The sequence below is a fragment of the Centrocercus urophasianus genome, unplaced genomic scaffold, assembly GCF_019232065.1.
Source record: "Centrocercus urophasianus isolate 14NV4802_14NV808 unplaced genomic scaffold, USGS_Curo_1.0 seq_10, whole genome shotgun sequence".
Lineage (NCBI taxonomy): Eukaryota > Metazoa > Chordata > Aves > Galliformes > Phasianidae > Centrocercus > Centrocercus urophasianus.
Window position 1 is genome coordinate 76,791,031 of NW_024884142.1, and position 13,965 is coordinate 76,804,995.

General features: G+C 39.1%; 1 protein-coding gene across 1 annotated transcript in view; it reads left to right on the top strand.

Annotated features, from left to right (window-relative positions):
- The window catches only part of PLB1 (phospholipase B1), an 83,533-nt gene that overhangs the window by 49,533 nt on the left and 20,035 nt on the right, over positions 1 to 13,965 (top strand). The window contains exons 38-47 of the mRNA XM_042815036.1: positions 623 to 688; positions 1,048 to 1,148; positions 2,384 to 2,465; positions 2,959 to 3,063; positions 4,804 to 4,899; positions 5,960 to 6,031; positions 8,230 to 8,307; positions 9,889 to 9,949; positions 10,601 to 10,659; positions 13,641 to 13,699. Coding sequence (XP_042670970.1) covers positions 623 to 688; positions 1,048 to 1,148; positions 2,384 to 2,465; positions 2,959 to 3,063; positions 4,804 to 4,899; positions 5,960 to 6,031; positions 8,230 to 8,307; positions 9,889 to 9,949; positions 10,601 to 10,659; positions 13,641 to 13,699 — 779 coding nt within the window. The remainder of the gene's footprint in view (positions 1 to 622; positions 689 to 1,047; positions 1,149 to 2,383; positions 2,466 to 2,958; positions 3,064 to 4,803; positions 4,900 to 5,959; positions 6,032 to 8,229; positions 8,308 to 9,888; positions 9,950 to 10,600; positions 10,660 to 13,640; positions 13,700 to 13,965) is intronic.

The following is a 13,965-nucleotide window of genomic DNA, read 5'->3' on the forward strand; positions in this document are numbered from 1 at the left end:
CTTTCACAGTGGTGATAGTGAGTGTTTTAATAGAGTTGCTGTATGTGTTGATAAAGATCACTGCTGACAGTGCCCTGATATACAAGCTGCTACTGGTAACCAAGTAAGATGGTTCTGTTCTCTCGTTATGTTGGTTATGTTTCTGTTATGATGGTTGGTTGTGTTATGTTATGATGGTTATATTTACCCTGGTTTACTCCAGGGTAAAAACACTTCTTGTCTTCTCTTATCATGATAGAAGAGCCAATTTGGTAACTGCTCCACTGCTAGTTAAGCCTCATTATACATCCAAGAAAAAATAATATTGTTTTGAACTGCCGTCAATCCAATTCTGCAATGGCTGTCATCACCTCATAACTCATAGTGTAGGGCGATGCCAAGTATAGGTGAAGAATGTATAAAGGAAGTTGCATTAAGGAACTTGCTGCTAATCAACAAGCTGTATTTTAAACCCAAAATTTCACCAAGTCTTCCTATGTTTTACATTAACTGATAACTGGAAAGAAGCAAGAACTTTCTCTTGATCACAGGAGTATGGCAGAAAAGGAAGTGAATTGTTCTCCCAACCCAAATGTCGTGTGTCCCCATTTAACAATAATCTATTATCTTCTTCTTCTATCAGGATCACTACTCAGCTGTAAATTTCACCAGTAGAATTCAAGAAACTCTTGATATTCTGCATGAACAGGCAAGTACTGTGAAATTGTCCTGGCATTCTAGCCTGAGTTGGTGTGTAATTTAATGTTACTAGCTCTGCTGATTTTTTCTGTTCTGGTACCAAATGTACTCGACTGATTTTCACAGAGGGTAATGCTTGTGTGTTATCTAAGACTAGTGAGATGCTATCTGAAATGAGAGACAGTAATACTGAAATATGGTAGCAGAAAGAGTTCAACAGCTGAGTCAAAGTTTTGTGAGTGATTTTGTTGAGAAATATATATAGAGAAAGGGAAGGAGTGTTAAATGGCTGGACTTTGGGGATAAAATGAATGCACTGTGGGCTATGTATATAGTTCCTTCTAAGCTGAAATCTGACTTTCCTTTCAGGTACCAAAAGCTCTAGTGAGCATAGTTGGAGTAATGGACATCCTCAGTATGAGACAGTTGTTTGTGGATACTCAAGTTCAGTGCCCCACTTACATGTCAGAGTAAGGCTTGTTTGACTTTCTTTTGTACTTGAATTTACTGTCTGTGATGATAAAATTCTCATTCCATGCTTCTTTAATTGTATAGAAATATGTCCTAGCACAACACTCCTATGGACAGTACATCCAGTGCTGACATGATCCTGCCCAGTGTAGCTTCCTTATCTTGGCTTTGACCTAAAAGGCTCATAAGTACATTCATTTCATTGGCTGCAAGTGTTTCAAGCAGCTTCTTAGTCTTTGACTGTAGAATAAAAGTAACATCAGACCAGTGTTGGTACAGCGGTACAAAGATGTTCCTTGATCAAATTTGAGTCTGGAGGACTGAGCTGCCTGTACCAAGCACTGATAAGGTTATTTATTTGGATAGCTGAAGCATATAAGGACTTCTGATGTTACAATTATATAAAATAAGGCACTTTGAGCTACTATTAAGAAGCAGAAGTTTTGGATTCCTGGGCTATGCATCACTTAAGAAAAATGTGTGAGGCTGTTTAGGTTAACACTGGAGAGAACATGCCTATCCAGAGTTTACATCAGAGGTAGCAGAGCTTGCATTTGGTTGGGGCTGGAAAGTCCTAGCTGCAATAGGATTTTATAGGGACCTGGGAAGGCTTAACAGGATTAGGGGTAAATTCAAGCTTGGTTGAAATGAAGTCTAAATTGTGTCATAATCAATATAAACTGTACTTACTTCAGTGTGCTTGGATTAAAGATACTGATACAGAACACCTTGAGATGGAGTTGAATTCCAAAAGTATTTAGATTTTCTAGCATTTTGAGGGAATGTGGTGTATTTGCGGAGTAGACAGATATCTCTTGTTTCAGAAGCTTTATTGAAGTGTATAATTACTTTCTTTGCTCACATTGATGCCTCAAAAAGATAACAGCTCAGAGGTAACGTGTAACCAGTACATTTTAATGGTATCTTCTCTAGTCCCAGAGGGAATGGCATGCACGTGTTTCAGGATGCAGGGACTTTGGATGCCTGGATGTAATGAATGGAACAAATTGGCTTTAGCACAGTGTGCAGTACAATTCATATGAGATGGTAAATAAGACTGAGGTTTGAAATTGCATGCGATGGCAAAGACAGAAAGACATTTCACAGTTTCAAAAATGTACAAATGCCTTTGTTACTACCATGTCATGAGGATGTTGGGTGATGAAGAACCACTTCTGCAATCTCATGTTTCTAATTCTCCTTGTTCTTGTTTTCTCCTCTAACTTCTCCACAGTTATCTGTGTAGTTGTGTTCTCACAGGAGAAGAAAACTCAGAAAACTTAACAATGGTGAGGGAAGCCATTAAAGCTTACCAGGTATGTTTATCAAGAATGGTGCAGTTACTTTGTTTCCAGTGGAGACGAATTCTTTGCTACCAAGCAAATGGTCTGTTCATAGCAAATCGTAGCAATACTTTACCTAGGAGAACTGTATGAGTTATGAAGAAGGTAATTTGATGTTATTCAGAACACCATATGATGAAAATTAGAAGCAGTTCTTCAAAAAACCCCAACATTTTCTAATGCAGATGGATAGGTAGGAGTTCAGTCACCAAAATCCTGTTTCTCACAAACAACTGCAGTATTGTGTTCCATCCTTCTTAACCACTTTTTCAATGGTTACCTTTAACCAGTGTCTCTGGTTATTTCAATTATCAAGTAAAAGCTTCTTCCTGATTCTTAGTTGTTGTGGGTTTTTTTTCCTCAAAAATAAACTAAAAACAACAACAAAAAAAAGCAAAAAACAAGAAAAATTGTTATGCACAGATGTTGATAGAATATTGGTTCCTGTTTTTTGGTTTTTTTGCAGCTTGGTATTCAAACTCTGGTGGAGTCTGGCAGATATGATACTCATGACAATTTTACAGTGGTCATCCAGACTTTCCTCCAAAATCCCAAGACTCCTCTTGATCAGGTATGGTATAAATGGGGACTTCAAAGAACTAAGTGTGGGCATCCAGCCTTTAGAGACAGTATGCACAATGATTTCTGCTTGTCATGTGCTTTTCTTACTAGAACTTGTTGCCTTTTGGCCCAGTAGATTAGATTATCAGTTCTTTGTTTTACATATTGTGCTGTCAATATGAGCTGCTGTTTCGGGAAACAAATCAAAAGCTGAGTTGAGAGGTTGGTTTGTGTGTGTTCTCAAGGTATGTAAATATTTTTCTTTCTCAAAATATAACATGATTAATAAAATACAGAGATACTAAGTTACAATTCTTAAAGCAACCTTGCTGTGTTACTCACAGGAGACAACTTTTTGTGCCCTATAACTTCACTCTCTGTCTGAATCTGTAGAATAAGTTTACATACAGACTAGAGATAGTAGTAGATCTTTCCTATTATTGGCAACTATATTTCAGCTCTTTGAGTAATCTCTGTAACCTCCCAGCAAACTATGAATCTGGGAAGTGACCCAAACCTTCTCTGAAACTGAAACTCCACTTGCTGATTTTCAGATACAACTGTACTTAGTCATCTCACCTGGAACAAAATACAGGTGGTGCAAAATATTGAATAAGGATTGCACTGGTATTGTTGAACCAGTGTGATCCTGAAAATGCCAGCAATAGCTAGTGACCATTCTGAAAAATTGATTTACTGCTACAGACAAAGTTCTAACATTTGGAAAACTAGTTGAAAACTTCACAGGGGAAGGAAAAACAGGCTTTAATTTTTGATGAAGCTGGCTCCTGTGAAAACCCATCCTCAGGAGCTTTAGTACTAAGGTGAGAAACACGGAAGTAAGTGTAGAAGAAAAATACTTCTGAACATTTTTTTTTATAATCTCACAAGCATTAATCCAGATTTTAAGAAAGTTCAGGGTGTTGTTTTCTCTTATCTTACACAAAATATAGAAGTTTCTGAACTAAAACTCTGCCTCTGAACTTGGCAAAAGATCAAATATAGGTTCAAATTTTGGTTGTAGCTTGCTCAAACACATTGAATCAAAACCTGGCCAGGTTTTGAGGAAAGACTGCGATGACCAAAAAGATGTTATTTCAAGAGTTTATAATTAAAATTTTTCTTTTCTCAATACTTACTCAGAAGCCAAGTTACTTAAATGTTCAAACTTCACTTCCTTAAGATGCTCCAGTATCTGTATTAAAGTAAAGGTGTGTTCATAAAGGAGTTTGTATTGTTATAGTTGGTCAGTTTGGCAGCCTTCTCTTGGGCACTTCTTGCTTTTCCCTCCTCTCAAACTTGTAGAACTAACACAATTGTGAGAAGGCAGATGGGTTCTTTCTGTTCCTATAGTACAGCATCCATAAAATACTCATTCACATGTAAGGATACTGCAGAGCATAATGGTGATTGGGTAGCCAAATGTGGTGATGTGCTGAGGAGGGGAACGCAGCTTTATCACAGAACCGAGAGAGTCTAGGGATCAAACTCAAAACTGTGGTTTTGCTTCTTCCTTGTGGATCTGATATTGGATGTGCATAAGCATTTCTAGTTAAGCATTTTTGGTAGCTAGGGTGCCTGACAAAACATGCTGTTTATCACCAGCTACTAATGAGATTTTCTTCTTTGGAGTGGCAAGCACAAGTAGAATGCATCTCCTGTTATTGATTCTGATACAACCTCAGCAATCCATAGTTGGAGCTCAGTGAATACTTCTGCACTTCAGTGTCCCTTATGCTTTCATCTGTAGGATGGGCATCCTGATATCTCCTACTTTGCACCTGACTGCTTCCATCCAAGCCAGAAGGGCCATTCTCAACTTGCTAAGGTTCTCTGGAATAGTATGGTAAGGTGACAAGCTCTGCCCACAATACAATCTTTAGCTTGACCTGACTACCATTAAAATTTTGTAATGAAAGTTGCAATGAGGATCTGGGTAAGTCTGTAACTTGCTAATGGGTCTCCAGTGCTTGTTTGTTTTTTCCCAATCAGATACTCCCACATATCTGCAGGGAAGGGAGAGGTGCTGTCAATCAGGCATTCCTGATTTAACCCGAGCAGCTTAAAGTTTATTTCACTCATTGTCATGAAAGTCAGGACACTATTTAATAAGGATGGTGTCTCCATGGTCTTAAATGAAAGACTACCAAATAAAGAGTTGTTAATGGTGTATGTCAATTCAAAATGGGTATCTTGAAAGTGTTTTAAATCCTTGTATTGTGAATGCATCACTCAGAAATAGTTTTAATTCAAATTAATTTACTACCTTTGGAAACAAATAAAATCTAGCAACAATGAGTTGTTTTTCTGATTGCTTAGGCAATCCCATTTAGTTAGCGTCGCAGTGCAGAATTAGCATTGCAGTCAGAAGTCTCAGATTCTGGTTGCTATCTTCTATGTACTCCCAGGTAATGTCTTAGCAGCTAACAGGACTCTCTGCAATCATCAAGTAGTGCCTCTATTTAAATTTTGTTTAATCTTCTGCACACAAACAGTCTTTCGTTGGAGACGACATCATGCAGCTTAGCAATAAGAACAGAGGGATTCTTAGCGTCTCCTCTTGTATGCAAGAGAACAGAGTTTACAAGCTTGCCTTCTGGCAAAATTCCAAGGAACTTCATGTGCCTGCCAAAATCCTCCTGGAGTTTAAGCTGATCCAGCATAGCTTTCCACTTCCCATTTTAAACTTCTTTCTAGAGTTGCTGTTTTGTTACGCAGTTGCCATGTTCCTTCTGAGCAGCATTTCAGCCTTGGGTAAACCGAGGTCAGTAAATGCAAGCACTTTTTTTAAAAATATGAAAGTGGTGTTTAAATTCCTTTGATGAGAATTTTTATACAAATGTAAGATGAACTGAGGCAGTTACAATGGTGTGGGCTTTTTTGTTTTGTTTTGTTTTCCCTCCTAGTTGCAGCCTGTAGGCCAGAAAGCTGACTCATTTGACTTCTTGACTGACATTGTCCTCAGCTGCCCGACTCAGGTAAATATCCCTATGTCATGAAATCTGGGTATCAGGCAGCTGTATCTGTGTGTGCACCCCGCAGAGGGCAGGGATTTTGTATGTCTGGGAGGAGTTTGCTGAAGACTTTCCTTCTCTGCCGACCTATGAATGAGCAGACTTTCTTGCTATACCTTCTCTGGTATCCTTTTACTGTGCAGTGAGTACTGATAGACAGTGTGCTGATTTGTGTGTTTTAAGTTGTAGCAGAAAATATATATTTTTGAAGTACTTAGGCAGCTCAACAGCAAATGGAATATTCTGAATTAACTTTCCTGTTAGAATCAATGTGAGTTTCAGACACTGCAGTGGCTCTGAAAATCCCAGTATCTATTTTACTTTGAATTAGTGGAAAGCTGGTTTTGCTGATCTAGCCCCTAACAGGGATACTTTGGGCACTTTGGACACTTCTGCCTTCACAAAACAAGCTGTTGAACTTATGGTGTTGTTGTTGGGTATCAGCATGTGGAAATAACCCCTGCAGTCAGCAGTAAATGACCCACTTTCTTCAGCAGTTTCAATGAAGAGACCAAAGAACTGAACAGACTGGGGAGCTGATTTGTACTATGAAGTCTGGAGACAGTCATTCAAGACATAAAGAACGATTTTGTCTATATTGCATCCAGCCTGTTAGAAAGGGAAGATCTGGGGGTTGTTAATCAGCATGTTTCAAAAATCATTAGGTTTAGTTAAACTGGTTCTACTTCATTTTGCCCAGTAATTAAGTTAACCTAGGAATTTATTCAGTGCCAGATAATGTGGATTTTTATAATTCTGTTAGTCCATCCCTACTCAAAGATGCTGCTGTTCAGACATAGCCGCAGAGAAGTTTCATATCCTTTGCAAAGAATATATGGCCGTTGTTTTCAGAAATGGCAATCCTATTGTGATTTAAAACACTCAGAGATAGAGATGCCAGTATCTTTCTCTTCTCAGCTTTGAGGTAAAGAACAAGAAATAGTGGTACAAAGGAATTGAATAATCTGTTTCCAGGGAATCAATTGTATCCTGGACTGCATCAAAAGCAGTCTGACCAGCAGGACAAGGGCCTCTTTCCCTCTATTCTGCTCTCATGAGACCCACCTGTATTCAGCTCTGGTGCCTCCAATTCAGAGAGGCATGGGCTTGTTGGAGTGAGCTCATAGGGGAGGCCATGAGGATGATCAGAGGGCTGGAGTACCTCTCCTATGGAGACAGGCTGAGGGAGTTGGGCTTCTTCAGCCTAGAGAAGAGAAGGCTCTGAGCAGACCTCATTGTGGCCTTTCATTACCTAGCAGGACCTACTGGGAGGATAGGAACTAGATGGTCTTTCTGGTCCCTTCCAACCAGGTCTTCCTATGATTCTATGATTTTGCCTTCTGTATGACTAAAGAGGATAGTAAATGAATTGAAATTGGACACTCACAAATTCCATTTATTGTTTTTACTGTTTCTGAGTATGGTTTTAGACTCTTACCATATCTGGAAGTGATCCCATGAAAACAACAGGTGAGACAGACTGCAAAGGCCCAAAAAGCCAAGGAAAACTATTTGCATCAAGGCAAATTAGAGTAGGATAAAACCCTGGAAATAAAAGATGAGAGGGTATTTTAATTGATTAAATATGCTTTCTGATTTTAGTGCTTCATTAGACCTCTTTGTGGAAATAATCGCTCTGGAATTGCTCTTACTTGAGATAACTACATATCTCTGCAAAGATTTTTAGTCTATACAATGTGCCTGTCTTCCTTAATGCATGTTGCATTAGAAGAGGATGAAAATAACAATGCAATTTGTACAGTTTCTCTAGAAGGGAGGAGTGATTCATACAGTAGTCAGTTTTTATTACTCTCTGCTGACAGGGAAAGATATGTCCAGGTTTCTCCAGACTTTGCAACAATGTCTTTTAAAGGGACTAAGCAGCTAATAAAGTCTAGGTAATTTGTGGAAGGCTTAAGAAAGGAGAAAGTTGAACTGCTAACCAGGATCTGACACATACATCATTTTTACCATAAGAGACTAAAGAGGAAATATTGCTTCTGAATTTTAAGATATGGAAAACAGTTTCGAAATCCAGATCCTCATTTTGCTGGTTAGACAGCTACAACTTTGGTGATATCATGTCTTGACATAACTTGATATGATGTGTGTCACATAATTATTGCCTAATTTCTCTAACTTTAAATTCTTCCTTGTCACAGAATAACTCCTTCCTGAGTACAAATAAAAATAGCAACAACACAAATTCTCCTGTGCTTCCCACCAGTGAGCCAACACAGGTAACTGTTGCTTCTTTTGCTGCATTTTAGACAAGCTGTTCACACACCCTTCTGATGTTATAAATGTGATAACCTATCACCAATTTTCAGACAGAAAAGTCTAACTTGCATTGCATTGTTTCTTGTGTAAAATTGTTAAACACTTCTTGTCCTGAAAGCCAGACAAAACGAATTGTATCAGGTGCAATTTCTACAGCAAGTCACCTGGAGTGCATCCTTAACTTGTATTGCAAGTACCTCACAACAGGGGGAAGAGAATTTAGGGTGCTGAATCCCCAGATGATCTAAGGAAGATTTATATGTTCTTGAGCCTCTGTATTTCCATGTCCTCATGTAGATTTAACCTGTAGAGGGCAGTCATATTTATTTATTGCATATGCTGCCAGCTGCACAGGATGCGATGGAGATCTGTTCTCAAAGGGATTTACTTTTCATAATGAATGAGCAACTATCATAGCAAACTACAGATTAAGCAAACTTTGTGTTGGACTTGAAGAAATGGGGCAGAAACTTGCTTTTGACAAATGGCTGCAGGCATGCAAGGAATGCTCAGCTTTGATAAGGTAGCTATGATTAGAGACAGCAGTCAAAGTCGGCCATGTACTTGGACATACTGGGGGGGGTCCTTGTGCCTGTCTGAATTATGAAAATCTTCCCGTGCCTTGAGGGTTACAAACAGAAACGGCTAATATTGTTTCAGCAAGCCATAGTTTGCAATGTTGAAATGGGATTTTTAATCTGTAGAGCTGGTTGTACACTTTTAATGGCAATCGTACTTACTGAATCTCAACTGCAATGAGTTCTGAAGTGATAAAGTGAAGGAAAGAAATAGCAGAAAGAGTGTATGAACATCTTCCTGTTTCACCTGAAAATAAGCCCAGCTTTCTTTTCTGGCTTTTGGAGGCAGCCTTTAACTAGACGGTTGGTAGTAGAGCCTATTACACTGTTATGTAGGAGAACAGACAAATTTGTCTCAATATTAAAATACTAACTGTACTTTTTGAAGACCACTGGCCTATGTTCATTTATTTACTGAAGGATAGGATTGTGCACTTATAGTAATAATTCAGGTTGGAAGGGGATCCTCAGGGCATCCCTGTACAACCTGCTGCTCCAAGTAAGGTCAGGTCTGAGGTCAGAGTAAGCAGATATCATTACAACAATTACAGATTTTCAAGCATGAAGATGCCACCTCCTCAGTCACAGATGAAATCTCCAGACTGTGGAAAGTGCAAAAGGGTAAACAAGTATCTATTTATGGAACTTTGTCACAAATAATTTTTCTAGATTATATGTCTTGACTTTGGCAAAATGGTGTATTTTGGCTAGAAAACTTCCCCAGAAATGATTTAATGTTTGGACAGCATTTCACAAAGGGGAGGAAGGACTCTGATCTTAAAGGTCTTTTCTAACTTTAATAGTGTTTTCTAACTTTAATGACTATGACTGTTGAGCTACACAGCACCAAACTAGGATCTATTTTAAATTTGATCTTGTTCTTCACCATGCAATTAAACCATGTGTGTTTTCCATGTTTCTTCTAAAGAAAAGGTGACACAGTTGTATGAACTGTCATTTCAGAATTGGGGCAGTGACCTGTCATGTTCTGAAAAGACTCCATCCAGTCGTGTCCCAACATCAGGTGAGGATGGACTCATCAGCTAAAATCCTGAACAGGAAGGATATACATCACCTTGTGTTTTTAAGCCTTGAAACTGCAAGTTCTAGATAGAATGAAAATGGTAAAAACTGATGTATTTAACTGCAAAATAGAAAAATCCATCCTGCCACAGACAGCAAGTTCTACAATGCAGCAGGCGGATAAATGCAATCCCATTTACCACGTACATATATCTTATATAGCAATGTGGCAGATTAAAGATGTCTAGGTAAGCAAGTTTGACCTACCTTGCCTTACCAGTAGCATAGTAGCAGTGCTGTGCATAACTGGAAGGCATTGTGGGCAGAATTGATCTGTGACCCAAACCTTAAAAATGAATCCTGAACATATCTAATCTTTCCTTTTTTTTTTTCTTCTTTCTTAAGGTGACACTTGAATAGTTGCTTAAGGTTCATTTATTCCCTTGTTTGTCGAATACACTATTGCAAACAACTGGCAAGAAGTTATATATTTTGCCTGGCAGGCATATAGAACTTGACACTCATTCTCCTTAAAAGTCTGTAAAAATAACATCAGGTTGAAACCAAAGACTTGGACCTCCATTCCAATAAATAGCATTTTATGTCAGTTATCAATTAGTATGTTCTTTTTATTATTCCTACTCCTTTTTAGTACATGAGCTACAGCCTGCTGACATCAAAGTCATTGGAGCATTGGGAGATTCCCTGACTGTAAGTACTGCTATATTTCCAGGTTTAAAATGAGAAGAGTAAGTGTTGATTTTTACCTCTATGTGGTTATGTCAGTCATCATCAGATAGAAAGCAAACTGTTTTGTCTGGCAAAGAAAAGCTCATCTACTACTCATGTCCCTTTGCAAAGAAGTAGCCTGAAGGGATATGAGTGACACTGGCACTGACAATTGAGTAATCTAGTAATGAATAATTCAGTCAGAACAGAAATTGGATCACATTCTCTATTGCACACAATTTGTTCAAGTGTTTCAGAAAAGGGAAATGTCTGCCTGATAGTATTTTCTGAAATAAGAAAAATCAATTGCCATTTTACATACAATGGCAGGTCTTGAAATTTCCTAGAGAAATAACTGATTACAGACCGAAGTGTTTCTCACATAAGATAATTCTGTCTCTTCAGTATATCAGAAGTTTGCTCTCAGATATTGTTTCCTGGGTTAATTTTAATTTTTAGTTAGAACTATGATGTATTGTATGTACCAAGAAATGCAAACTGAAATGTCTCAGAAAAGCAGGGCCCAAAAAATAATAACGGAATATTGCTGATCTGTGCTGAAGTTTTCTGAGAATGAATTCTAGAATTGCATGGCACTACAGAATTGTTCTGGCATAGAATGAAGGCAGATATTGGCATCAATGTGAATTTTCACTCCTGAGCTACACCTGTGCTCATTCTAGCAGCTTCAGTTCCTGCAGAGTTCAGAGGGAGTTGAATGGACTACAGCTCTCAAATGATCAGACTTATTGACAGGCAGGTGTGCATGTATGTCTTCACCTTCTCATTAGCTCTGAAAACAGGTTTCACCTGACCTGAAGTTATCCTGTCTTCCCTCCTACTGAGCTTTGAGCTTTTCTTAGAGGACCTTAGTAATGACCCGGCAAACCTCCCTCCTATCCATTGCCAGCACTTAAAATTGCTTGATTTCCTCCTCTGATGGCACACATATCTTCTTTTTAAATTTTTTGTTTCTAGTACATGAAAATTCTCAGAGATTCCTAGTCACAGGGGCCAGACTCTGTTCCTTGAGGTTTTTGTCCCAAAAAGCAGAGCAAGGCAGTTTTTCATATTGCCGTTATTCATGCAGTTGGTCGTCATTGCCATTGCCATTACCATAGCAAGGTGTGAATGCATGAGATGTAGTGCTGGTTGAAAGGCATGGAGAAAGAAGACAAAGAATGCTTCTCACACATACAAACACGTATGCACATAAATAAAATTTCGGTATAGCCAGCAGCAACTCATACTTTGTACTTCATCCCTGGTACAGAGGGACTATAGCAATATCTGTCTTGGTTCCCTAGTGCATTGATTTTCCTCCTGGTGTTTCCTCCAAGAGCCCTGAATGCAGTCAGTATTGATGGCTATGTTGATAATGTGATGCTGTGGCTTAAGCCAGGAGGCAGCTAAATACCACAAAAGCCACTTGTTCATTTTCCCCTAGGGCTATAGGGGAGGGAATTGAAAATGGTACATGAGAATTTGTCTGTAAGGACAGTTTAATAAGAAATGAAGGAGGAGAAAAAGAAAATAGAAAAAACAAACAAAACCAACCGAGTGCAATTACACACCAGAGCCCGGCTCATGCTCGGTCAGTCCCTGAGCAGCAGCAGTGCCAACCCAACCAAATCCCCCCAAGTTCTATGGCACAGCACCATGTGGTGTGGAATATCCATTTGGCCAGTCTGAGCCAGCTGCCCTGGCTGTACCCCTCCCAGCTCCTTGTGCACTCCCAGCTCCTCAACGGCCGTGCAAAACGAGGAACAGAAAAGGCCCCAACAGTGCAACCAGTTCTCTGCAGCAATGAAAGCATCAGTGTTTTATCAGTGCTATTTTCATCCTAATAAAATACAGAATCACACCAGCTACGATGAAGAGAAAGAACTCTTTATCAGCCAAAACCAGGACGCATAGCTTTTTGAATAGCACAAAATGAAGTGAAACCATTAAAAAAACTAAAAAGCTGCAGAATAACCTATTTTCGTTATTGCTGTCATGAAAGTGAGTCGAGCTGCTGACCTTGCTAGAAGTTTTTGAAAAATAAAATAATGAAAGCATTCTATCCCAGTCCTGTGAACACTCAAATCTATCATCACATTCTTTGTTCTGATGACTTTCCTGTATACTAAATCGCATAAAGTTCACACTGCAGGAAGACTGTTCTCAGTCCAGATGCAGTTGGAGATTAATGAAACATTGAGCAATTTGGTCACGTCACTGGCTAGAATGCATCTGTTCAACCTCTCAGCCATGGCACGTGGTGAAAGCAATAGATATGCCAACACATTTATCTGTATTGGCAAAAATACAAAATAAAAATCCTGCCTGCACCTCACAAAGTCTGTGTGTTAGATGTCTAGACTGGGTCCAACAGAGAAAAGTGGATTTTGCACCAAAGATTTGTTTTCTTGGCAGTTTAAAAACCAACCCTTCTACTGATTTATTTACAGCTAAAACTGACTGGGGATTTTTCAGCTGTGTTTTTCCCTGTATTAGTAAGCCTCTGAACATCAGCTTCCTTTGGGACATGCCAGAATGAAGCAGTTTCCATCAGAAAAATCCAGACAAATACAAAGCTGTAGATTGTAATCTAGTTCCCCTTGATTTATTGATACTATTATTAGAGTTGTAGTTCCAATGCCATATGTAGTTCCCAAGATCTTACAGTCTGATGCCTGCTGGTTGGACTGTGTTTCCTCTACTCCAGGGTCTGCTGTTTAGATGAACTGCCTTCATTCATGAGGATAAGGCTGTGAATTTGAAGCATGGGAGATGTAGGACTACCCAGAGGCCAGTATGTGCTGTTGAATGAGGACAAGGAATGCTTATGCTATAAAGGACTTGGCTGGATTCAGAATGGTGTTACCAAAGTTCTTCAAAACTTTCACATTTTCTGTTCTACCTAAACTTGCAGCACTCTGTTCTAGTATTTTAGAAGTTATTCTTCTCATCTGTTTCAGACTGCGGCAGGAGCCTGCACAACTGACCCACAGGTGGACTGGAGGGGATGTTCCTGGAGGTAAATATGCTCAATTTTCTCTCTGGTATTTTCATCCGCAGATACAGTTGAAAATGTGGGTCACCTGGTTGTGTAGTTACATCCCAAAGAGGATGGGAATGAGGTATATCAGGCAAAGGGCTGTGCTGCCACATGTCTAGTAGCTAAATTCTGCTCCTGTCAAACAAACTTCTCTCTGCAGAGAATAAATATGGAGGTGGGATGCTGAGATTGAGTGTTGCTGGGTAAGGACTTGAGAGAGAGAGTCAGAGTTGGAAGAGAAAGGG